Source organism: Strongylocentrotus purpuratus, unplaced genomic scaffold, assembly GCF_000002235.5.
Source record: "Strongylocentrotus purpuratus isolate Spur 01 unplaced genomic scaffold, Spur_5.0 spur5_scaffold_5, whole genome shotgun sequence".
Lineage (NCBI taxonomy): Eukaryota > Metazoa > Echinodermata > Echinoidea > Camarodonta > Strongylocentrotidae > Strongylocentrotus > Strongylocentrotus purpuratus.
Genome location: NW_022145611.1, coordinates 36,376,936 through 36,403,536, shown reverse-complemented (window position 1 = coordinate 36,403,536; position 26,601 = coordinate 36,376,936). Strand labels below are relative to the sequence as shown.

Genomic DNA, 26,601 nt, shown 5'->3' with positions numbered 1-26,601 from the left:
AAAGAAGGAAATTATTATTAAAAAGAAAGGCGTTGGTGATATAGTAAGTTATTGACTGATTGCCATTACAAACAAAAGAAAATAACTTTGGGGGACTGCTTCGAGGGAGATCGTATGCAAACATTTTTTTTTGCTCAACGGGGCGGCGGGGGGGGGGGGGTGTTGAGTTAAATTATTATTTTTTCAAGTTAGTGATGATCATGCACTACCAACCCCCCCCCCCCCCCCTTAGCACAACAAAGGAGTAAAATTGTGGTTACCACGTTTGGCGGGAGTTTTTTTTTCATAAACCGGGAGATTCTACATCGAAGTGGGAGCGGGATCCGAGGAAGGGCGTGCTGGTGGGAGTCTGGTGGGAGGGCAGGAGAATGACCGGGAGAATGATCGAGCGACGTGGTGGCGTGAGACCGTCCCTCCAATTGCGGGAGGGTTGAACAGTTTTCATTCTGAATTCGGCAATTGAAGAGTGAAATACAATCTATTCATTAGAGGTGGATGAAATATATTTGTATTGAGGCACTTCACAAAGACGCGAAAACGGGCTGTTAATTAATTAGGCATATAGGCCTTGGGCACCCCCCCCCCCCCAGCTTCACCCTCCCCACATTTTGTTCACAGCAGCCAGGGTCAATTCTCTATACCGATCGATCACGATCGTTCAGTTTTTAAAAAATCCTTTCCACGGTGGAATTAAACATGCTGAATAAACCATGAATATATAGCGAATACATATAGGCCTTTATAGAACTTAGACTGACGAGATCGATCAACTTGATAAACTTGAAACGAGAAAATTCAAGAATCGCGCGCAACGCGACAATGACCTCACGGTAGCATTACGTCATCAAACCCATCGCCATCTTGCCCATTCATTGCTCTCTGCCGATGTCTGCACCAGTGCCGTCGAACCCGAAGAGTTGAATGTTGCACGCGAATTAGGCAGTTTTGTGAATTATTTAACGGTAATTAAAATATTAGTAGAGTCGATATTAATTACAATGGCGAACTTTGACCAGTTTCAGCCTGATTCCACTCAGGGATTTGAAGGAGATTACGACAACGATAATGATTTCGAGAGGGTAGATGCAGACAGACCCCTCGCAATGAGCGACAACCCGGAGGAGGATCGCTATGCATCCGAGCAACCGGAGGCGCAGGTTCCCACGGCAGATTTGTTGGGTTCTTTCGGCTTCGGGGATGGTCCAGCGGCCGCGCCCGCAGCACCGGACTATTCCAGCCCAGGAGCTGACGACTTTGGCGGTTTTGTTGAAGATCCTAGTGTTCCTGATACGACCGGCTCAGGATCTCTGGGAGATTTTGATCATCTTCAAGAAATCAAACCCAAAGAGAAGGTGGAAGAGCCAAAGCCAGTTTCACAACCACCAAAACCAGCTCCTGCAGCTACACCAACTGCAACATCAATTGCAGAGAAGCCAACACCAAGCCCAAGATCACAGGCATCGCCGTCAGTAGGTGAGAATATAGCTAGGTCCTGACTGTTTCAATGTAGATCTAATCGCCTCTATGTCAAGATTAGAAGTTGATATTTTACTTTTAAGGCCAAAATATTGAATTAAAACTGGAGTCATGGACATGATGGAGGGTTTAGTTAGATCTAGTCTTCTAGATTCAAATTCCTCTTAGTCTTAAAACATTGTGCACTGGTGATGAGATAAACTGCCTCATCATGACAAGAATTAAACTTTAAGAAAGAAACAAACAAAATAAGTGCCGCAATATTACAAGCGTAGTGCACCTCACATTTCTGTATTGTACAATGGACAGCTGACAGATACAAGTTGTAAGTGAGTAAGTCTAAGGACTTTGTGAGCAGGTAATTGTTTTCCTTAGATCTACCCCATTTGCCATTGATTCATTGATACGTTACACATTGAATGTTTCCATTCTGCCTCGAACCATATTGGTCGTTTACCCCCATATTGTGTGAATGAGGCTCAAGCATAGATTGTGAAGATCAGGACATTGCATCAACATGAAGTAAAGATTAAAATAACATTGAAAAATTGGGAAGATGCATCATGAAAACAAAAGGAAGTAGAAATCTACCTTTAAACAAAAATATATCTTATAATATTTGCAGATAACCTGTACAAAAATTGTGGATTCATATCAGTTGGCTTTATCTGTCAGTCTAGGGTACATTTATCCCTTGATCTGGACTGGTTTGGGGAAGGATGTAGAAATTGTCCAGCCTCAAAACCATGTTGTATATAATTATGGTATATCCAAATTTGGAGAAAAGTTAATCTAGTTACGTATATTCATAACATTTGACTGTTGTAGACTCTATTTTTATGCTTCTACATGTACAGGGCCAGAGATTTGAAATAGAAACTTTTGGTTTTCATTTCAAGATTGTTGTTTTGTGTATGACATTTTTTCTTTTTATTCAATTCTTATTCACTTTGTTACATAATTTTTTTTTTTTTTTTTATTTGCAAGTTATAATTTGGTAACAATAACATGTTCAGTTAATAAGTCAATTTGGCAAATGGAGATATTGCTTTTGGCAGGTCATGTAAATGATATTGTTGTATTATGATTTGATGCAATTTCTTCAAAGGGCCCCCACTTATAATTGAGTACAGTGTACTTTTTGCAGGAATTCCAGGAATTTCATTTTCTTTTGAAAAAGAAGCACATGATTAGCTCCAAAACTTGATTTGAAAACTCAGTTTTATGTTGTATTTCATTCTGTTTTTGTATTTTTGTGTTGTACTCAATGTGAACAATTAGAATAAATAATCCTAACTCTAAACCATTTGCACGCTTTTCCTCCTTCATTCACTTTTGTATATTTGTTTGCTTCCATCTAATCTGAAATGCTCAACTCCGAATTGTAAATTTTTGTTTATTATTATCCTTATGATCAATTGCCTTTTATCTTTTTTGTTTTTACTTGTCATGGTACAAATACCACTAATTATTACAAAATAATTGACAAGTTTTGTCATGTAGATGTAGAGCTTAAATTTTGATTATTAGGAAATAGATATACTATGACATGCAAATGAAGCTCATACAGGACAAGAGACTTCAAGTTCGTTTGCTGATGTTATTTTTTGTATTTTAATGATTCTTGTGTATATTTCATCATTTGTACATTTTGCCATTGGGCTTTAAATTTCCCCTTGGCAAATAAGAAAGTGTGAACTTATATTGGGTGAGATAAAAAATTTAGAAATTGTATATTATTCCAATTCTTTGTGCATGAAACGCAATATCATTTCCCTTTCGCCTGCATGTTTCTCATTTTATCAACAGGTTCCTTGATTGATCTCTCCAAGCTCGACCCAAGAGGTAGATTTATATTCTCTCTCTGAATCTCTCCTATGTGATTCAGTTCTTCTTGTTTGCTGGTGTATTGGAATCATTTATTTCTTGTTATTTCATCTGTTTCTCTGCATGCTTGATAACTTGTTTCAATGTTCATGTTTTCTTGTCTCATTCTTTGTTGATCAAAAGTACGTTTGAATTTTTAATTGGTAGCCAAAAATAATACAGTCATAGACTATTGGTAGCCAAAAATAATACAGTCATAGACTCTTGACTCATACTTACATGAATCTATATTTATATTGTTGTGGAACGTCCTTTTTCATATAATTTACATATATTAAACCTAAACTAATAAATTCACAATTTTCAACAAAGTAAAAATAATAAACTTTTAATTGTCAGGGTATACAGATCAGCATATGGGGATTTAAAAAAAAAAATTTTGGTGTTGGTCTTACTCTATTGCCCATATTATGCAAAGATATACTAAGATAAATATATGTTTTATTAAATATTAATGGCGCTTACAAAGACTATGGTTTTTCTTTTTGAAGTGAATAATCTGATAAACAAAGTTTCACAATGTGTCTGTCATTTATTCAGGTTATTCATTGACATGTCTGTCCTATTGATCTAGAGCCTATGGTGGTTTTGTTCTTCTTGTCTTGTGTGTCATTGTTAAACATTTGTGTTGTCTGTTATTCTATTCCATTTTGTAACACTTATACAGTATGTATATTGATTGAACAGTAATACAACAAATTATGTATCATTGTGTGTCCCTACCTCTCAAGATTCAAAACATATTCCTACAATGCTACATACATGTACAGGTGTAGTTAATCAAAAACCATGTTTTAATATAATAACTCACAGGGAATATACTTGTACAGGTGTACATCGTCCATTTAGTTTTAGTCATTTAAATACCCTCTGTAGTATACTGATAGTTGTTTCAAATCTGACAACTTTTACAGTTTTTGCACTCACTTCAATGAGCTCACAAGGCATATCTCTAGTGTGCAGCTACCACTGACATTGTGTCATCGTGTTTTCATTATACTTTCATTTGAATTGATCTCCTTCACTACTTCATGCCCCATTTCATATCTTGGTAATTTAAAATTTCATCCATAAATGCCATCTATATGCAGGGCCCTACACTAAATTGTTTGGAGGGGGGTCAGGATAATGTGTCATAAGCCAGTGAAGCTCTATAAAAGACATTTTGGGGTCCGACTTCGGCGACTTGGATTTTGAGCACCCATTGGCCCACGCGCCTGTTAGTGTCGAGCTCTGATATACCTGTAAATGTACAAGAGAGAAAGAGAGGGAGAGAAAGAGACGGGGGGGGGTGGGAGGGTGGAAGAGGGGATGTACAGAGATAGAGAGGGGCAGGATAATATAAGGAAACTCTTTTGTTTATATTTCATCAATGAATTTGTGTTAAATTGTAATTCTTGTTTACTTCATGCACCTCAAAGTCACATTTTGACTAGCATTCAGCATCATGTTGCAGATTAGTTTGTTGTTATAACATTATTCAAAATACATAGCCTGAGCTATGAGCATGACATAAACCAAACTGACATTCTACATGCAGTGAAGGTCATGGTGCAAATGGCAAATGGGTCACACATACATAGTGTACTTGTATGCTACTAAGCTTTACACATGTACCACATACAGATATACTGTACGTACAGTCTGTTTGTTCTGTTTAGAGGATTTGAAATAAAGTACTGTATGCTCTTTGCAGGATTCCACATTTATACTTTTTCTTGGGGTCTTTGATGATATTTGGAGAAGGGGGGGGGGGGGGTGGGGGTCGATGTACTTCATGCTTCTAATCATGAGCACCCTACCTCTCTCATTAGCTTCCTTTTGTGGAATGGCATCAATGACAATTTTGCTCAAGTCTGATGAATGAAACATTGGCATATTCATTAATTGATAGTTATACTAGAGCACAGTCGATACAGAACAAATAAGTCTTGATGAGGGATATACAGTGTAGGTACAAAATGTACATGTACACACACGTTGGTCCAAATTATGAGTAAACTGTGTCACTTGTTTGCTTTTGGAATAGCATTTCATATTGAAATTACAAATCACTTATACTGTCACACACCATACAATGCATACAGTGTACATGTGCTTGCTTCGTCATACAACCTTTTTTTGTCATCAAATATAGCATTATAACTTCTAAAACTTTCAATAATATTTTTAACTATCCATAATATTTCATACTTTCCATAATATTTAATTCTCAACTGCAGCTTACATGTTTCTTCATATTTTCTGTTTCAAAATAACAAAATGCTAATAATTTTAGATTTAAATATTCCTTCATATGTCTATACTTTGATATGTAATTTTATTTAATTGTGAAGATGATGGCTTTCTAATTCCCTCTGAATATAATGGTACTGATACGGTACTACAGACAGAGTTCTTCAAGGGTATGATGGAAGACATGTAAATCCAGGTATTTCTGGGCTTTCCTGAACATCTGGAACAGTTTTCTTTATTCTTCAAAAGCAATTTAAAAGTCATATCATGGGGGGGGGGGGGTGGGGGAAATAAAGGTACAATATCACAATTTAGATGACTCAGATAATTTGTTGATTAGGCCAGATGGAAGAGGTACAGTAATACAGAAATATAAAGTTAATTATAACTAAATGGAATGTGCTGTAGAAGATAACTATATGCATTAAAACTATATCTCTTGCTTTGAATTATTCACATTCTTGAAGAGACTGACATAATATGAATGATAATCATACATTTAGATTTAACCCTCTGCAATAATTTTTGCTCAGGAGTTTATCCAGTAATATTGATAATGGAATAGAAACTACTTCTGTCAATGAGTCTTTACGGACATCATTGTGGCCTGCCGATGATGGACATATCATGTGTTCGGAACCAGAAGGGTGTTAATAATGTGTAAAATGATTTGAATTATAACCTTTAGGGTTTCAAAGTGATTGGCAGCAAAATGAATGTAGCTGAAAGGAATCTATATAAGGGATAAAGCTGCAAAAATAAAAGGGCTTGTGAGGAAATCTCATCTTTTCTACATTTATATCCAAGAAGGGCCACCCCATTCTTGGTTATGAATTGAATGTCATCTAAAGTACATGTACATGATGCATTGATGTTTGCACATGCTATTGATCACAGTAAAAGGAACATACAGACATAAATGTATAAATACAATATAAATACTACTTGTAAAATCCAGCATGCAGATCTGCTAAACAGCTCTGTTGACATATTTTGGCACAGTTACTTTCAGATTGATGAAAATTATTTGCATTTCCATCTGTCTTGCACAGCTGTATCAGGACAAGATTCAATCAATTTTTGGACAGCAGCCTATGAATACCAGTACTCATATCTTGGCATATACTGTACTAACGGTACATGTACATTAGATGTCAAATTTTGAAAGTCTTCCGATTATTGACTTGCAAAACGAATTGTAATGAAACTTGAATTTCTTTCAGGTGTTGTTCCTCTGGTATTGAAAATTCATGTACCAGATAATATGAGGGTCTTTCATATATTGCAGCTTCTGACAAGTTCAGTATAAGTATCTAAAAGGAACTTGTTGATAGAGGCTGTAATAGTCCACCTCTGTCTGATTAGCACTGCATTGTGGAATCTCACTGAGGTTCTTGCAGATCCACACACATGCAGCCATCCGTTAGTTAAACTCATACTGGATTGCTATTCTGGATTCAGTGGATTGCTGGTCGTATACTTCTACTTCCATTTGGTAAACACCCTTTTGAAATAATATGATTCAGACACTTAAATTTTGTTCAAACTGAATTTAATTTCCTTTTTTTAAGGAAAGACTATTCTCTTGATTTTTGTATTTTCTTGCTTATTGCATATTTATATCTCTGATAAATTAGACAAAATTATTTATGTCATGTCATTTTCTGTAGGTTAAATATGTTAAAAAAGGCAAAGTTTTATTTGAATAAGTTTCAAGTCCATGTCATTTACTGAAAGCCTGCCTTGGTTCTGTTGTGAAGTCATGCAGTCTCTTCACAGGTGCAACTGATTCAGTGCTCCTTTGAATTTTGAAAAGCATGAGTATAATAGGAACATTCTCAGATTATATGCATCGATCTAATTTAACTTTAAAAAAATATGGATTTAAACTTCATTACAGACATTGCAGTTAAACCCTTGCAATTATCCTAATATTTAATTGTATATTTTATCTATTTTATATTCATTTGTTATAGATGTTGATTTGTAACTTTTGATTTAGTCTAAGTGGCAACCTGTATTAAGAAAGATATAAATATCATTTGTTCTTTCTTAAAGCTTTGTAATCTACTCTAATGAGGTGTAATTGAAACATGGTGTTTGTACAATACAAAGAACTCAATATTCATCTGTCTGGACTATGATGTGAGATCCTGCTGGTAAAATGAGATGTATTGATCTCGATGACCTCATCTTACAGCCCAGGTTATAATAGTCTAGTTAGTACAGACCTTGCTCTAATAATCAACTTACTTACAATCTGACTGCACCTTAGGAATGTTTCCTGCCATTTATTTCTTTTACTTGTCATGTAAAATGACTGGTGACATTTCAGCAATACCGACAAGGAGAAATCGCAGTCTAGGTTGAAAAGGTATGGATCAGAGAAAGTTGGTCCTGAAGGCTCATTAGCATACCATTTCTTTTTCTACATGTACATAGACCATTTGTGATACATGTATGTCACCAGCCTCTGTGTAGAATATAATAGTATAGAATTTTGGAGTTTAAAGGTATAGACCAGTTCTGGTCATGCGATTGCGTTGTGAAAGAAACGTTGTGGAATCGATCAGAAAAGGTTGACCATCTAGCATATAAGTATTGTTGGGTACTGCAAGGTTCTGGAATCATCAAAATGATCAGAAATTTGGCACAGTCTTGTTAAAGTTACAAGCACTGTACACAGAAAGATGCACATGTTTATGGGACTACGTGATATCTATCAAATCCGGATAGATATAATATTTTACCAAATATATCAATTAGTAGGCGGTTTTCCCTGCAAATTTGTATCATCACGTATTAGTCAAAACATATTCTTTCACATGATTGGTAATAAGAGCTTCCATTTCATTTTTTGAGGGGGGGGGGGGCGTTTCCAAAACTGGTCTTTACCTTTAAGTTGATAGTTTGGCCCATGTTGTATCACAGTGTTCTATAATATAAGATTTGGTTTGGCACAGCAGTCCGTCTGTCTGAAGCATGCAGACAGACATGGTCATAGGTTGTGAAGGTCACTGCAAAGATACTTTGAGGAAGTTCAATTTATGTCTATTCCATATGCCAGACATAGTTCATGGTGCACCTCAACAAAGAAAGGACAGGCATTGATTTTAAAAGGTGACAGAAAACTGGAGCACATCATCCAGACTCTATTTTTAGATACATGTACAACTATGTATGTATGCAGGTTACTTTCCCTGTAATGGCTGCAAGTCCAAATTGAGAAAAAAAAGTATTATCATGTGCTGTTTTCAATATAGATAAGAAATAAAAAAATCTCTATACATGTCTACCTACATGTGGGATGGTCATCTGTAGTGCCCCTTCAGTATGAATTTTAGTTAAAGATACTATGTCCCTTTTGCAGCCAACCTTCAACAACTAATGGTCATTTTTCGCACAAAAATCCATTTTCAAACACTTTCGTTTTGTGGGAAGTTAGTTCTAAATAAATAATCTTTTAAATGCCTTTGGAATTTAACCTTTTCATTTCTTTACCAGCACATGGGACATACTGTAGTACCTTTAATGTAAATATAATAAACACCAAGCAGAAAAAAATGGTTAGGTTTTTACGTTTCCCACTTCCACATGCACATATTTCTCCTGAAGGGAATGGAATTATCTCACTAAATAATAATCATATACCAGTAGTTATAAAAGAGATCATGTAAAAGGTTGAATATTATTCTGCATTTATATTTTTGCCTAACATTCCTGTCCATATCTTCCTTGTTTTAGGTTGAACCGTTTAAGAAATATACGTGGCTGCAGTTACCCTAAAGCATTCATTAGCATGATTTTCAATCAAGCAAGGGGGTGCAGCATGTCTCCAGTGTATTGGAATTGCTACTGTAGTGTTGTTCACATAACTCAAAGTATCCCTGTCTGTCACTGTGCATCGATAGTGAAGTATGGCTGATGGTTCTTGCTTGTGGATTTCCAAATAGAATGCATTTGGTTTTTCATGTAGTGATGGCAATGGGAACACGACTGAGAACTTGGATGCCTGAAGCTAGTCTGCTTCCTCATAGCTTGTCGTTGTGTGCTTGCAATGGGAATGATACCCGACTCGATGCCTCAAGTGCATGCAGACTGCAGTGAGATGTCCCAGAGCATTTCATGTATGCTGTAGTTATGGCAGTGTTAAAGATAAAGATCAGTTCTGGTCATGCGATTGCAATGTAAAAGAAACGTTGTGGAATCGATCAGAAAAGGTTGATCATCTAGCAATAAGCATATAAGTATTGGTGTGTACTGCAAGGTTCTGGAATCATCAAAATGATCAGAAATTTGGCCCAGTCTTGGTAAAGTTACAAGCAGTGTACACAGAAAGATGTATATGGGACTACACACACGTGCGTAATATCTATCACGTCCAAATAGATTAACTAATTTACCAAATATATCAATACGTAGGCGGCTTCTCTGCAAAATTTGTATCACGTATCAGTCAAAACATATTCTTTCACATGATTGGTAATAAGAGCTACCATTTCATTGTTGTGAGAGGGGGGCGTTTCCAAAACTGGTCTTTACCTTTGAAAAATGCCTATATGGTTTTATGAAAGTCAGTGCACTGGTTTTCCACTGGCAATGAGAATGCTACTCTAGGCCTACTGGGTGCCTGAAGTCATGAGTCATAAGGCTCTTTGTGGCACTGACCCAGAAAATGAATTGCACTTGTTTATTACCCCTCAAGTGCTGGCTAATATGATACTGGTGACATAAATAGGATATTTACCTCGCATCCAGGAGCACCTGTTCAAATGTGAGTTAATGGGAGTCCCGGAATATTACATTTGTCTATTTGTTCCCATTCTCCACTGTAAAAGACAATTCATATTTGCTAATACCATATATGGATTATGATTTGGAGAATATTCCCTTAAATAGCTGCATTTCTTTGGTTCCAATGTGAAACAAGCGGAACGTACACATCAAATGATATTCTCTGTACCGGTATGTGCTTGTTTCCATCTAGTTAATTGGTGTTGCAGGGGAAAGGGTTGAACAATAGGGGATCACCCAGGCAACACCTTGCCTTTATGCATAAAGCATGACTCATTTCATTAAAAAAAACATAATACCGGTAAGCAGATTTCTAAAAGAAGTGTTGTATTGAAAATAATCAAATATATTTACACATACACTGTACATGTAGATGCTTCACTGACAGTGATGCAATATTGGCATAACTGTCCTAAGCATTGCACACCAGCACCCATTCATTTGCATAAGGTGCATGCATGATAGCTGTTAGTTATAACGGGATGAGGGATGGGTTTAGAAATGGTTGGTTTTTTTGCGGGTAGACCACACGCTCATAGCAGATCAATACCCTAGAAGTAGACATGGTCATCAATAATGAATGCAGCTCACCCATAGTTAGCTCCCTAGCTGGTATAGTCCATATGGTCACTTATGATGGTAGGCTGAAGTAGGCCTAAGACAAACATGTTTGCTTTAATGATGGCTTCCATTACAGTAGGTTGCTGAATCATTATTGATGAATACATAATTATACATGTTTTGAAAAAATTCTTTCCAAGGAGAATCCAAACTGCACATTTTCATGGTTTACTATGGAATAATAATACCAGTCATCTACACGTATGTCATATTAGATTCATACATGTAGCAGTGACACTTGTGATGCAGAAAGCTAGACAAAATTGAATGTCCTGCCAACTTATAAGTGCATGCCCTCAAGCATGTATTTATATAATCAGTGATTTATTTTTGCCTAAATTCATGACATGCCCACATACCATGTCAACATCTAATGTAGATGAGTCAGATGCAAGTATCATTACCATTACCACTCGTCTGCCTCTGTAGGAAACGTCAGATAAAAATAACACCATACAGGACATATCATACTAAGCTGGAATTGAATTTGTCCCTTTTAATCCCTTGTAATAAATTATACATACCACTATTTGGATTACGTTTAGCATTAGTCCGCCCTTTATAATGTAAGTTCTTTTGACTGTGTACATAATTATTTTCTGCAGCTAAATAAGTTAGTAATAATGATTTATTTTTAATGATTTGCCACCTGCCACTTATGCATAATATTCCTAAAGTCATAAAAGTCCCATGCAAGGATCATTCTTTGTCCTCATTTTATTCATTTTTTTTTTCATTCTTAGAGCTATGGCCTATTCACAAAGGAATTAGTTTAACAGTGATTTGCCATTAAAAAATATTTACTAAAATAGTGTATTATTTCTAAAGGCCGTGTTCATATTTTGTTTATTTGCTATTCAATACATATGCTATTTCAGATTTAGCCTCTATTTTTTTTGGCAGTACAAATAGCTGAATTGTATGTTCTGATTATTCTCAAGTCAAATTGAAAATATATGAATTCATAGGCAAAAAAGAAATGTGGAATATTGGAAGAGGGGAGGGGTTGCGTGTATTACATTTATGCTTCGGAAAGAAAAATGCAAAAAGAGACAGTATGATTGGAAGGATGGATAATATAAATGTACAGTAAGTAAAATGAGCCTCCTGTTGACATGCTCCATGGACGATGCATACCTACCATGCACATCCATACTGCTAGTCTCATGTACCGTACGTGAATGTAGCAGGAAGAAAAGGATTTGTGACTGGATTGATGAGAACTCAATGATTCAGGAATATGTGTGCATATTATTAGCCCAAGCTTAGTCGATTAAATTGCACCTTATTGGGCTACATTATGAACTTTCTATGCACTATGCACTTTAATGTATTTTCTGTTTTTATCACTGACGCAAATAGTATGGAGCTGCATTATGCAGCTCAATGCTTTCCTTTAAATAGTTACGTGCCACTTTAGAAATGTTATGTATCGCATCCAGAACTAGTCTCCATTTTCCCTTGTGCATGGTAGAATTATGAATTTATTAATCTATCAGAAGATGAATATCATATGGTAGAGATATTATCTTAAAAGAGGATTGTGTATGTCTGGTTGCGAGTCTAGCTGTGTGAATAAGCAGTAAGCTTTCCAGGGGTAGTGCCTCTCAGTATTTCTCATACCGGTACATGTAGCATTTCGTTGGCTCGAGAGAGAGAGAGAGAGAGAGGAGCAAGCGGGAAATCCGCATAATGGAGTGTGGCTAATGAGTTCTACTATGAGCTGTGAGCCTGGTCACCCACTATAATGTACTTAATGGATGCCAAGGCGTGCAGAAGAGTTCATGAAAAGCCGATATAACCCATAAAACCGTCTTCCAGTTTGATTCTTACAATGGTGGTCATGAACATGTTGTTTGGATGATAGATTTGTTAGTTAAATAATATCATCTTTAGTAAAGAAAGACAAATGTAATGTTAAGAATTAATACTTTTTTTCAATTAATCAGAGTCTTTTTCAATTAATAATTTCTTTTTAAATATGAATTTGTAGGAAAACTAGATTGCTTTAAATCAATGTAATTGTGAGCAAAAGGATACTAAAGGAAAAAACTAAATGTTCTACAAAATGTTTATGCTCAGCAAATGGATTGGCCAGGAGCATGCCTATAAAATGAATCCATGAGTTCGACTAATGGCTGCCTTGAAGGTATTTAGATTGCTAATTTAACCTGTAGCCCGAGTGTCAATTTGTAGCAGCTAGCCTAATTACCTATTGATCGAATGCAGGCATTTATGGCGGGAGATACCGACAGAAATAATACGGATGTTTTATCTCACACTCACAGAGCTTTCTTGTGATGGGGGACCAAGCTGTTTCTGCGGCAAGCAAAGTGATTCATCTTACAGTTTTCATATGCCTTCACAATTATAGTACAATAGTGTTATATTATATTGGAGCTTACAAGTAGGACTATAATGTATCTTCTATCCAGTACCCGAGTCAGAGTTTGACCGCCCATTTTGTTCAATATTCCTTAAATTATTAAATATATCATTTTCAGGTATTTGAAGTTTGAACAAAGTCTTTTGCTATGAATATGGATGAAGGTCTGCTCTTCTTCTGAATTCTTAAAAGTTTTTATGTAATCCTTATTTTGGGTTATCTGAGAAAATGGTATTTGAACATTTTGAAGGACAGTACTTCTGTTTAATATTCTCACAATGGCAGCGTAATTCAGTACGTTTAAGGTACAAATGTCTATCTGAGAATTTACATGTAATTTTTTTTTTGAAGGACAGAGCTTCCTGAACTGCAAGGACGTCCATGAGCAATTACTCATTAGATTTCTTGATCTCCTGTACCGCTTTCCTTCCGTTGTGTAATGTTCCATTGAGACGATGGCTTACTAGGCCTCTTCCTTATCGCATCCTTTCTCATATCCATAGAAACAGCGGCCATACATGTACACTAGTAGTGACTTTGAAATGACTTGGAGTGGGGGGGGGGGGGGGGGGTCGATGGATGTCTTCTGGTAAATTTGTTATTGTGATTTGATTGAAGCCATCACTATTGATTTATTTCTGCATTCATGAACAAATAGACTTAACAGAATGTTCTTTATGTATAACCATTAATCCATTAAGAAAGAGAGTCTGGAAAGGGTTTAGAGTATGGACATGCTGAAGGTGAAGGTTGACTTTATCCTAACAGCATCCAATACTATTCACATAGTTTGCTATTCTGTTGTTCCGTTGATTTATTCAGATCCAATAACTCATTCAGCTGTGTACAGTATGTATGATTTTGATGTTCGCTCAAAAAGACACTTCACAGAAAATTGAATTCGCAAAAAGTATTTTGGTTAAAAACAACCAAACCTGTGTTGTGTGTTCATAACTACCCCCATCATTGAATAAAGCAACACAATTTTGGCTATTTTACATTTAGGTGTAGTTGGCTAGTATAGTGAGAACAAGAGGCTGCGTTCATTAGGCAATCGGTGCTATGATTCTTAGGTTGGTCCTTGAATTGCGTGATGTTGCATACTACTCTGGTGGTGTGAATGGGGTCTCTATTGTGTATAGAGCCCAGTTGAGCCTCATGACATTTCATCAAAGTAAACCTGGATGACACTCATCAAGCTAGATGCTGTGTTTCTATGTTCCCTTTTAGAATGCGTACCTGATATCATGTAGGTGAATGACTCATTCATCTTTAAAGGTGAAGGGGAGTTCTAGCCATGACAAATATATTGAATTCAAAGCTGGTGAATGCATTCTTAAAATGTTCTTTATTATTTATTCGCATGAATCAAGTGGGCAATGCGCAAAATTTCTTGAGACCCTTTTCATGTTTTCTTTAGATTTTTAGTCACTGATTTCTCTTAACAGTTTAATTCTTGAAGTGGTCAAAGACTCTCTTTCAGTTTCCATGTTTCCATACAAATCTTCTTTTAATCTTTTCCTGAATAACAGGCCAGACCATAATGCTGCTTCTGCCTCTATCTTAAAAGCTGAGGGTACAAAATGTAGAGCACTGAAAGCAATTCTTTTAGGAAAGGAAATATTACAAATAGGCAAAATTTTAGGTGTATTCAATGTAGGAAACCAATACCAAATTATCTTTTGTGAGAAGTACATGCATGTAATTATATGGCTTGTGTCAATACAGAAAACAGTACAACTTCATTGGATATCCCTGACTGTTTTGAATATTACCCTTGTCATACTAGTGTAGTAACAATTGAAATGGAAACTCCTGGGATAAATAAGCTTTGCTTATTAAGGGTGATCATGGAGGATTGCAGTGAGTAGGAAATAGATTCAATCACATTTATCATTTGGTCATGTATACATTTCATGGAGACAGCTAGCTGGAAAGGTCACCCATCAATCGAAGCTACCTGAAAAGAGCATTGGTCTATGATCCCAAGAATGCCTCATGATGTCTTTCTCGCATGAAGGCAGGTATGTGGTGGGTAACATACAGCAGCTGTAGTTTGTTTATGTCTCTCTTTCAGACATTATGTGGATGGATCCTTCTTCAAGAGATCAAGAGACAGTGATAGTCTGTAAGGAACATCTGCCTTTACAGCTTGCAGGGGCTGCTGTAGAGGACAGAGGCTTCTTGGAAAAGAAGAGCCATTAGGTGAAAAATGAAACCAGGCAGCCATTTTGATAGAGTATTACAAAGAACTTTTGTTTCACAACGCGTCATCTCCATAATCTGCATCTGAATACTAGAGTTTTTTTAGCAAAACAAAAATTTCTTAATTACAGATTTGATAGACACCAAGCAGCTACGTGTAGATACGCAATCCCAGAAATGCCCTTCCACTTCAAAAGCTTTTCTTCATTTAATTTCGTTTTTGCATATTCTGCCAAGTGCCAATAGATATTTTTTTAATGTTGAAAGTATTAAATTCTAGAAAATGAAAGAGCCACCATTCATTGAACATTGTAGTACTTCAGATGGTCGCATATTTTTCAGTTTTATCAGAAAGGGATAAAAAGTTGGAAAAGAAGTGTATTTTTCATTTAAAATATATCAAGTTTTTACAGTATGTACATGTACATGTATATGTACTGTTTGATTATTTCAACATTTTGTACATGAAATGAAATACAACATGATGAAAGATTTGATATATTATACTACCTACTGTATTCTTATCCTAGACCCTTTTAATACATAGTCCACATTGAAATGAATCCATTAATAATTCACTGCTTTGCTTGCATCAAACAGATGTACCAGTTTCAAGCTTGAAATGGATACGGCTGTAATGGTGTTGCACCGTGGGCATAGATTAATAACCTGATAGCAATTGAGCTTTTCATTTTATGGCATACCCATTGGAAATAATTGGATGGACTCATACATGATCAAAGAACATCGCATTGATGAAATAGCTCCCTCTGGAAACTATCAAATTAAAATTGAGTTCTTAAATAAAAGATGTTTTTGATGGTCAATGCTGTTGGTCATTAAAGTATTGTTTTTTATGTTGGTCATGTCTCAATATCCATATGTTGAGACCAAACCAATATACAAACTATGTAGATGATGGTGGTTGAAAATAGTGTGATCTTCGATACAAATTGTTTTGAATATTTTATATGAAATATTACAATAAAATAAATTGTTTTGGACAGCTTTCATAATTTAGGCATTTGCAGAAGATTAACAAATCTTGATCAATGCAAAGTTCCCCCAAACAGATAGACTTATCTCCCAAAATAGTCTTGAAGTTTATCATTCTATGATGATTTAGTTTAATTCATTAATAAGACAAAGAGGAAAATATAAGTTGATACCATGTATCCTCCTTGTAATCGCTTACAATACTTAAAATGTGCTATTTCCCAGCTATTATTCGAATATATCTTGTAAACATTGAGTCATACATACTCATCTGCCAGTACTCCTCGCTTGCCTTGAACGTGTATATTCAGCATATGCATAGCAATAATGTTTGGTATGCATCACGTTCGCTCCCGCAGAATTTACAACGTACCCAGCGGTGCATTTTTTTATTGAATTCTGGAGGAGGACAAGATTAACCCCATCAACAAGACGCAGACTCGAGTGCATGGGAGGAAGAGAAATATCAATGCACTAGGATAGAAGGGACTTAATTTTCAAAACAAACTGTGTTATTAGTTTTTTTATTTTGGATAAGGCAGGACCTTCAGGCAGGAGCGGGAAGAAGAAAGAGTGTGATGAAAAGAAGCGTACACTTGGCCCGACGATGAGGATCTATTTAAAATTCTCATAACATCCATTTTGTTTTATTAATTAGATGTAGATAGGTACTAGGTAGGTAGGAATACCATATTGAGGGAGGGAGGGAAATGTAGAAAATACTAGGAGTACAAGTTGAGAAACTATTTGTACATCAATCTATAAGCTAAACTTTCTTTATTTCCCTGATATTTAGTACCCTGTTATTTAGTTTATTTTTTATATTAAAACAAGGATTCTTCAGTGTATGTGAGAGGTATAGAAATTGATTTCCGGTTTCTTGTCTCATTGTGCTACCTTTTTGTTATAAGCCCTGTTTAAATTAATTAAAATAAACAGTAGTAGATGTATATTGAATGATGTATGACCAGTGTTTGATTTATTCCATAAATATCTTCACTGCTTTATTCAATGACAACCTTTTTTTTTATAGTTTAGAGAACAATTTTTTACCCTTCAACATATTGATTTTTGAGCATATGCTGTTTGTACCCTTTAAGTGTGCATTAATATGAACATACATTTATGTACAATGCAGGCAATACACTTCCAAAAGATTTAAGTGGTGATTCAATTTGGTTTTGTAGATATACGTACAAAATAGATTATAGAGAGTAACATACCAAATATTTGTTCAGCTGTTCTTTTTTTCTTTTGTAGTAAAAGGTTCACATCTACTCCTGATAAAACACTTCATTTACTTTATGAAGTATAAGGAAATTTAACCACCAAATTTGTTATAGATTTGAACTTTTCATTTGTTTTATGCTGGTCAAAAATTTGTTCTAATTTGACAGAGGTTTAGCAACAAATAAGATGACCAGTAACTATAGAAAATAATTTTTGGGTCAAAACTGGTTAATGCTGTAGAATGCAAATTTTAACCGTCCGAGAAGCATCCATTCTTTTGAAAGTCTTATGTTTTTGCTTTTTCTTAAAAGCGTTTATAGGGACAGTGGGAAAGTTCGTTGATAGATGGTAAAAATAACAGCAGCCTTTTCGTTGATGTAGTCTTTGATTGAACGACCTGGAAAATGGGCCATTTTTAATGATACCAGATAATGCCTCAACATTTTAAGAACTAATTTATGACATATTATTATACATGTATATTTTATATTGCTCGATACTAATCTTGTAGTGGAGTTGCTATTGTAAACAGTCCTCTTCAAAATTCCCAATCAAAATTGATTCTCCCTTCTCAGTGACATCCCAATTTACTCCTAAGTTGAGGTGGTTGGTGTAGCAGAGCAGTAATTATATTCACCAGTAGTAATATTAATTAATGGATAGAGAAGCCATGATACTTGTTACTGATTACTTGCCTGTAGTTAATGATTCACCACCCATTATCCCATATGAATACTAGTCTCAAAGCTCTATTCTCTAGTGTATTCCGTAAGCTAATCATCAACCCACTCAGATGTGCCGAGGTGTAATGTTACCTGCTGCAATCGCTCACAAAACTCAGACTCCATGAATTTTATATCAACTTTATTTGCTGCCTCATGCTTTTATGCTGCTTTTTAAAAAAGTGATCAGAAAGCATTGTCACCTGTTGTGGATTGAAAGGACCAATTTGAGTCGCTTGTTGTGTAGAGTTAGAGTGGAGAGTACATGTACTAGCATGTTTGCATGAGAGGTGATACGATGAGATGGGCGACATATTTTCTTCATCACTCATCCCATGAATGCAATACGTAGTGCTCAGTGGTAGCTTGTGTACTGCATCCATCTATCCAGCCTGACGTTTCTGTCTAGGGTCGTGCATCTAAATGGATTTGTCAGTTGGAGGGGGCACAGGCCAGTAGACATTATAGGTGTGTGTGGATCGCTGTGTAAGAGGGAACCTGCCTTAGTTATACATGGCACTGCATAGAATGCTTGTTAATGGAGAGATCTCACATAAATGCAGAGTGACAAACATTGGTTGTAAATTGTGATTGGAAATAGAGGCTCATGTTGTCTCCCACAAAGACATCTTCTTTCCATGTTTTGCCTTGGTTGAATATACTGACCTCATCGTGGAATTCATCTAAGGATTCTACCCTTGCCCGCCTGAAGGGCATTGCTTCTGAATCGCATCATCTAGGAGGAGATGCATTGTATGTTGTTTATGTGACCAAAAACCCATCGCAAGGAACCTGTTATTAGATCACAATGTTCAAATGTAAGCCTCACTTACCGTGAATAATTGATGTAATTTATGCATTGGTTGAGAGTGCTAGCATGAGTGGCGGATACAAATGTCGGTTGAATTGCACCTTAATGCATATTATATTGACTGCAACTGGTGTGCATGCATCAGGTCTGTAACATGTATCATTGAGGGGGTCAGACATGTTTGCCCATGTACAGTGAACATGCCTTTGTATCCCGTCTTTCCTTATTCTTTATTCTTTTATTCATTTAAAATGTTTTGAACATTTTTATTTTCGATCACATAGTGGCATATGGCAGGTTCGCTTTAGATTTTAACTTGTTTTAGTTGTAGATGGGTAGAATGTAGATTCAGCAAATTGGTCATTGCAGGTATAAACTTTGGAAATGATTAGATATGGAAATATGTTTGATTGATACTGCAGGCAGTGAAGATACTGATATGTGTACAGGTACATGAATGCTTTGCTCCTTAGCAGTTTGTGCAACAACCTTGAACTTGCCCCCTTGGTCATTTAAACTCCCCCTCCCCCTCCCCCTCCCCCAATTAAAAATTAACGTCAAGATTAAAGATTCTTCATAAAAATCACTTGCTCTCTTTTAAAATACGTAGAATTTCACCATAGATAATTAGACATAAATTAAAGTCTTTGGTTCAAAATTTATGATCAATTTTAAAGCAAAAACCAGAAAGTACTTTAGATTTTCATCATGCTCATGTATGTGCATAATTAAACTAGATTGTCTTGCACTTTTTTGACACAAATATATTTATTTTACATTACGTAAAATAAATTTCTTGTACTCTGAAAATTTCTGATACTAAATTAATTTATGACTGTACCATATTAAATCATATTTGTTTACAATGAACTTAAATATGAGAAATTAAAAATGATTGTAATATTTTTAAATTCTGAATTCTAGAATAGTGTTTATTGTGCATTAATTGGTGTTTGTACCACAAATATCAATTCATATCTGTTTTTAAAGATTATTTCTAGGAATGAAATATTTGTAGGTAATTGGAAATGTAAGGTATTGATGAAACACCCAGAATACAACAAAACTGGCAGAGAGAGAGAGAGCTCTAGACCAATTTAATAGGATCATGAATAATTGGCCCTTTGTCCATTATACTCCGGTTTAATTAGTCAGAGGAGTGAGAAAGATGATATATGACTCATCCTGTAGAGACTGTATGATATACTGTATGTTTATCTGTTCTTCTCCACCCCCGATACATCATCAGCAGAGATGCCAACCCTCCCGATTTTATCGGGAGGCTCCCGATAATTCACCCCAACTCCCGACCTTACGATCACCATCCTTATCCTCCCGATTTATTAAAAAAAAAAAAAAAAAAAAATGATTTTTTTTTTTTTTTTTTTTTTTTTTTTTTTTATTATGATTTTTTTGGAGGGCGCTTATCAGTATATATATCTGTGAATTGAAAGAGAAATATCATCTGCTAACTTAAGCATGTAATAATTCCACTATGTTAAAAGACAAATTAAGAGTAGCGAAAGATTGTTTCAGCATATGGATCGCCGTAACCAATGCGTGGATATTGCCACAGAATCCAAATGGCGGAAAATCAGCAAAATAAGACCAGGAAATGGTCTCGGAAGTATAAGACCGAATACAGTATCAAGTACCTGTGTAATCGGAAGTCTGAAAGTAATTCATCATGCATTTTGTACAATTTTTATGTTATTTAAAAAAAAAGGGGAATTATTTAACTAAATACACATGTAAAATGCTCCAAAATAAGGCTCAGATTGCACCAGAGAGCATCTAGAACCCCAGAGCTTCCAGGGCCCTAAGGCGGGCCCTGGACCCCGGCCGCATGTGTCGGGCGCTACGCGCTCGAGATGTGCGCTACGCGCACATTAATTGGTGTCGATTACAAATCCTCCCTATTTCTGATTTCCAAAAGTTGGCATCTCTGCATCAGATGTGTGATGCAAGGCCATCAAACTATGTTAAGCTTGCAAACATAGAATATGTATGTGCAGATAAGAAACAGTGAACATCTTTGCAAAATATACATATATTTTCTTCCTGTGCTTGTTTTCTTCTTTTTCTCAATGCTTTTCTCACCAATTAATTAATTTCTCTGTAATGTATTTGACTGTCATTAAAAGTTCCATCATAGTAGTACTCAAACACTAAAGCAACTTCTGCTTCATACTTCATAGCCTCATTCTTGAATACACGTACATAGCCATTTTATAAAGATATTCCTCAGCGAGATTTGCTTTTCATTGGCGTTTTAAAAGGTTTGACATAAATCACACCATAGCACATGTACTGCATTTTTCATCATACACCTGTACATGCCAGTATTTAATGAATGTACTTTTTAAGAATAATTAATAACTTGTACTAGTATTCAAATTGGATTACCAAAAAAAGAATTGAGAATCTGCAGAATGCGGTGACTAAATTATCAGTTGATATATATATAGGAAACAAAATAAACAATTGCAGATGTACATGTCTGTAATTGGTCAAACAGTTTCTATGACAGTATTAAAAATTGACATGGAGGATGATAGCTATCATGTTTTATATTGGAACTGGAGAAATTTATGAGTAGTCTGATATGTAAACAATCTCATCCTAATCTGACTCTCCCCCCCCCCCTCTCTCTCTCTCTCTCTGTATGTGTGTCTCTCTTTTTGTCTTTCTTTCTCTCTCTCTCTATATAATCTTTTTCTCTCTCATTCTCTCTGTCTGTCTCTCTATTTGGCTGTCTCTCTCTCTCTCTCAGTTCATTGATCTATGCACCAATTTTACTTCTTCAATCAATACCTAAATGACATGGAGTTGGAAATCTCTGCCCTCCTCTCCCCCTCGTCCTCCATCCATGGCATGAATCATCCTTCTCACTAGGGGCAGTTACACTGTCATCCAAACACGCCAAAAAATGCCAAACCGGAGCCTGGCCGCGATGTTACCAAGGGCAACTACGCTTTACCGGCAGACATGCCAAGCCCCAAACATTCCAAAACGAAGTGTGATCTTTTGGCGTGTTTTGGCGTGTTTTGGCGTGTTTGGCAAGTATAACCGCTCGCAGTTGTAACATCGCGATGTTAGGCACGTGACTTCTGGCACTTCCGGATTGTTACCCGCGCTCTTTTAAACCACGTTCTTCCCGTGTGATATTTATAGCATTTCCATCGTCGCGCGTGTTATCCGTTCATTCAGCTCCGTTTGTTCCAATTCCGTTAACTCATCCTTTATTCAATCTTCGTTATTCCCGTCTGGCCATATCTGTCTAGTAGTAGTATTTGAGTGTTTTGTTAGATTAATTAATATGGAAGTGAACAATTCCCATTGGACTGATGATGAGATGAAGTTCTTGATTTCGATGTGGAGGCAGGGAGAGCTCCTCCACCAGACTTCCAAGCGTCCCTGCAAACGTGGGGAAAAGGGCTTCAGAGAAATGAGTGAAAGCATGAAATTAACAATTAACAACGATGATTTTCTTAACCTTCCCATATCGTTTTTACTACTAGATTTCGATTGAATTTGGGAAAACTGAATCAGCAGCCGTAGTCCGTACTTCGTAACTTATCCACTCTTGCCTCAAATACTACACGCGAGATAAACAAAACATATCGCATGCATGCGCATGGGATGTATCGCTATTTAGCTAGCTATAGCGCTAGCTGGAAATTGCGCGCGCTAAAAATCTTATAGCAGGCCGGGGTCAAAGGTCGGGAAGACTGCACATGCGCATTACCAACCGAAACACGCCAAAACATCGCTGAACAGCTCCGTCGGTGATGTTTCAGCACAAGTGTAACCGGGTGCACGAAACATCGCGACTTTTCAAAATGAGGTATTTGACAGTATAAATGCGCCTACTGTGTAATCAACTGATGAAGAACATATGTGCTCTCAAGCCAACTAAATCCATGGATCTTCACCCTTCTCTGTGTCATAATGGGAAGATATCAGATGTTAAGATTTGTTATTGTACAGGAGTGTGTTATATTCCTGATTAGGTGGACATATTACTGGAAAACCAAATCTGATTCATAATGAGCTGGACCTGAGTCATCAAGCGGCCATTTATTTTCATAACCTTAATAGACCAATTCTGAAATATATAATCATTCATATGAGCTATCTACTGTAGAACCTAGCTCTTAATGATGTTGACATCTATGATTTCATACAATGATAACAATGTAAGAACCAAAAAGAAAAAAATCAATGAAATGAAAGAAATGCAGGAATATTGTTTTTAAAAAGGCAAGATAAAAAAACTATTTCCAATTTTCCAATGACTTAAATTAAAACCTGAAATGTCCACCAACATGTGGAGAATTTCACTTGATACAGTATATGACTGATAATTCATGATCAATTGCTTGAAGTATGCAGTGGATTAGCAGTCAAACAGTAGGTATTTCCTCTCTGCATAGCTTTCATTCAGTTGGTGTCATGACATGCTGAAGGCAAGGATTCCTCTACCGGAGTCACATCTCACTCCAGGAGCAAACGGCTTGCTTGTCTTTTTCTGCTACACTTCTCTCTGTACACACAGTCCCATGAAGTTTGAACTCTAAGGAAGACATGTAATAACAGGGATCTGACAATTCCTCTGGGTTTATCTTGGCAAACCTATAGAGTTAGGGTTGTGATTGAGCTTTAGGTGTAATCTTCTGGATATGGTTAGGGTTAGTTCCGATGTTGGGCCCAGGGTTGAAGTCAGGAATTGAGTAGTGTAAAGGATATTACCGCAAAGCAATCATCACACAAGGATATTGTAAATTTCTTGGTCTTCAGTGATATAATTACATTAATATCTACAAATGTGTACACATGTTATCATTATTGGTTACCAAAATACTTCATGTTTGTTGACAACATGTTGTAGATGTAAATTTCAGTTTATTTCGTTGAGGTATTAGTACATGTACTCTGGACATCAAAAGCATGAAGGTGTTGCAGACTCTGTTTATTAAAGTATGTATCAATAGTTGAATATTGTTATATATCTGTTTGCATGCCTTTGGCAGCGAATTTAATTTGATTTATTTTAACAGTATTAGTGATTAGTAGAGGTTTTTCAAAAATAATTTTTATTAGTTTTTTATATTAATTTTCTTCTGTTGAAGTGAATTTATTGACTTACTGTAGATGAAGTCAGAAGAGTTTGATTATGTGTCAGTTTAATATTTTATATGGTCAAGTTTATTTTTCATGTAAGTGGTTCATTTATTTTAGGTGTTTATGTAGCATAAAGTTAGATGTGTTTTATTTATGAGTTGAATGTGAAAAGGTTGAATGTGTGACAAATAGTAATAGTTTGCAGACTTTGCCTTTCAATTTTAATTTAATTTGATTAATAGATTAAATAGGTTAGAATGAGAAGAAAAAGTGTGAACCTTCTATATCATAGAGACAAGGTGCCATTAACTTCATTAAGGATAACGGAAGACGATGTAAGTGTTTGTGTATGTATGTAGTGAACAAAGGAAATCCTATTTTAAACAGTATAAACCTGAGTGTAATCCTCATGGCAAATCTTAATTTTGAATTTTGTCGATAATCATAACAGATTAGGAATTAGTGATTCTCTGTAGTTATACTTTTAATCACTAAAATATCTAATTAAGAACAAAAAAATAGAAACAGATTATTTTTTGTTGGTGTTTTACCATGCAGTATGGAATGATTTCTTTCAATCCTAATGCTATCTTTTTTTAGGTAGTTCAATATCTCATCTGTCCACTCTACAAAAACTGCCTTCAACTGCTTTTACATGAGTTCACATCTGACAAAAAATCATGCATTTCTGAAAGGAGAAATTACTAAATTCATATTTCATTTACAGCAAGCTTGAGTGGATTTATTACAGCATCACTCTACAGCTGCATTCTTCTGTACCCATTGCTTTACATATATATATGTAAATGAATTTTAAACTGTGAAGCTTATTATCTAACATGATGTTTATTCCCTATCTTGAAATGCTTAGTTGTGGACCTGGTTTACTGGAGGGATCTCAAGAAGTCCGGAGTGGTCTTTGGCAGTATGCTCTTCGTGTTGATCGCCCTGAGTCTCTTCTCCTTCATCAGTGTGCTGGCCTACCTACTCCTAGCTGCACTCACTGTCACCATCAGCTTCAGAGTCTACAAGACTGTTCTGGCCGCCGTGCAGAAGAGCGATGAAGGAAGCCCGTTTAAGTAAGGAAATCTTCCCTTTCCTTTTATTGTCTATAACTCTATATCAACTCTCCAATAATACCGGGTAAATAAAATGTTAATGACAAGCAATGTGATAGTGAAATGATGGTACAAACTCTTCATGACTAAGACGGGGTAATGATATATCTGTAAAGCGCTTTGAGAGGGCCTTCACTCCTGAAAAGCGCTATATAAGAACTAGCTATTATTACCTGGGGGGTGTTTCACAAAGATCCTAAGTAGAACTTAACTCTAAGTTGGACTTAAAAATTATGGAAAGCCATTAGCATCTTTGAAAATATTTGGTAAAAATATTTTTGAAAGGCATAAAATGTTTATTCAAATCATTCATATTTTCTATCATTAAGGAGATTTCATATTCTTGTTGTGGAATTTATAAAATGTCTAAAATACTTGAATTTCTGCTTTTGAGTATATTTCATTTTAAGGCTCCAATGGCTGTCCATAATTTTTAAGTCAAACTTAGTGTTAAGTTCTACTTAGGATCTTTGTGAAACACCCCCTGGTATTGCAAAGTTTTTAAAGAAATCATAAACTCTGGGAATTTCATAACTCTACTATATTGCATGTACATGTAGAGACTGTGTTTAGCTTTGTCATTGTTACGTCCACACATTTCAAGAAGTGATGCACTAGGCTATGGACATTTGCATTTGGTTGATGTTTTTAAAAGTCTTTATGGTCATGGTACCTCTGTTTATCTATTTATCATGGTATGAAAAAAGCATTAGGTAGCTTTGCTTTGATGGAATGCATTCACAATATATTAACAGTTGTATCAGCATTTATCTGATACAGTAACTTAGAGGTATACCGGTAATTGAATCTCAAATACATTTTACATTTAGGTGCCCTGTAGTACTTAAATATATGTCTTTGAAAATGTGAACATTTACACAAAAGCCCCATTCACAAATGAAGGAATATATTACCTTGTATTAAAAAGGACAGTAAAAGAACTGCAGAAGCAAAATAGAAAACCACTTCACATGTCAATGAATGTTGTTAGGAGTG

The 26,601-nt window shown here is 35.8% G+C and overlaps 1 protein-coding gene across 2 annotated transcripts in view; it reads left to right on the top strand.

The window, feature by feature from the left end:
* Positions 1-837: 837 nt before the first annotated feature.
* The window catches only part of LOC581060 (reticulon-1-A), a 33,610-nt gene continuing 7,846 nt past the window's right edge, over positions 838-26,601 (top strand). Inside the window, exons 1-3 of one of the 2 annotated variants that reach the window (XM_030999543.1) lie at positions 839-1,473; positions 3,286-3,321; positions 25,359-25,566. In XM_030999543.1, coding sequence (XP_030855403.1) covers positions 999-1,473; positions 3,286-3,321; positions 25,359-25,566 — 719 coding nt within the window. In that variant the 5' untranslated portion in view covers positions 839-998. Of the gene's footprint in view, positions 1,474-3,285; positions 3,322-25,358; positions 25,567-26,601 lie in introns of both variants that reach the window. The other variant, XM_030999544.1, reaches the window with a different exon arrangement.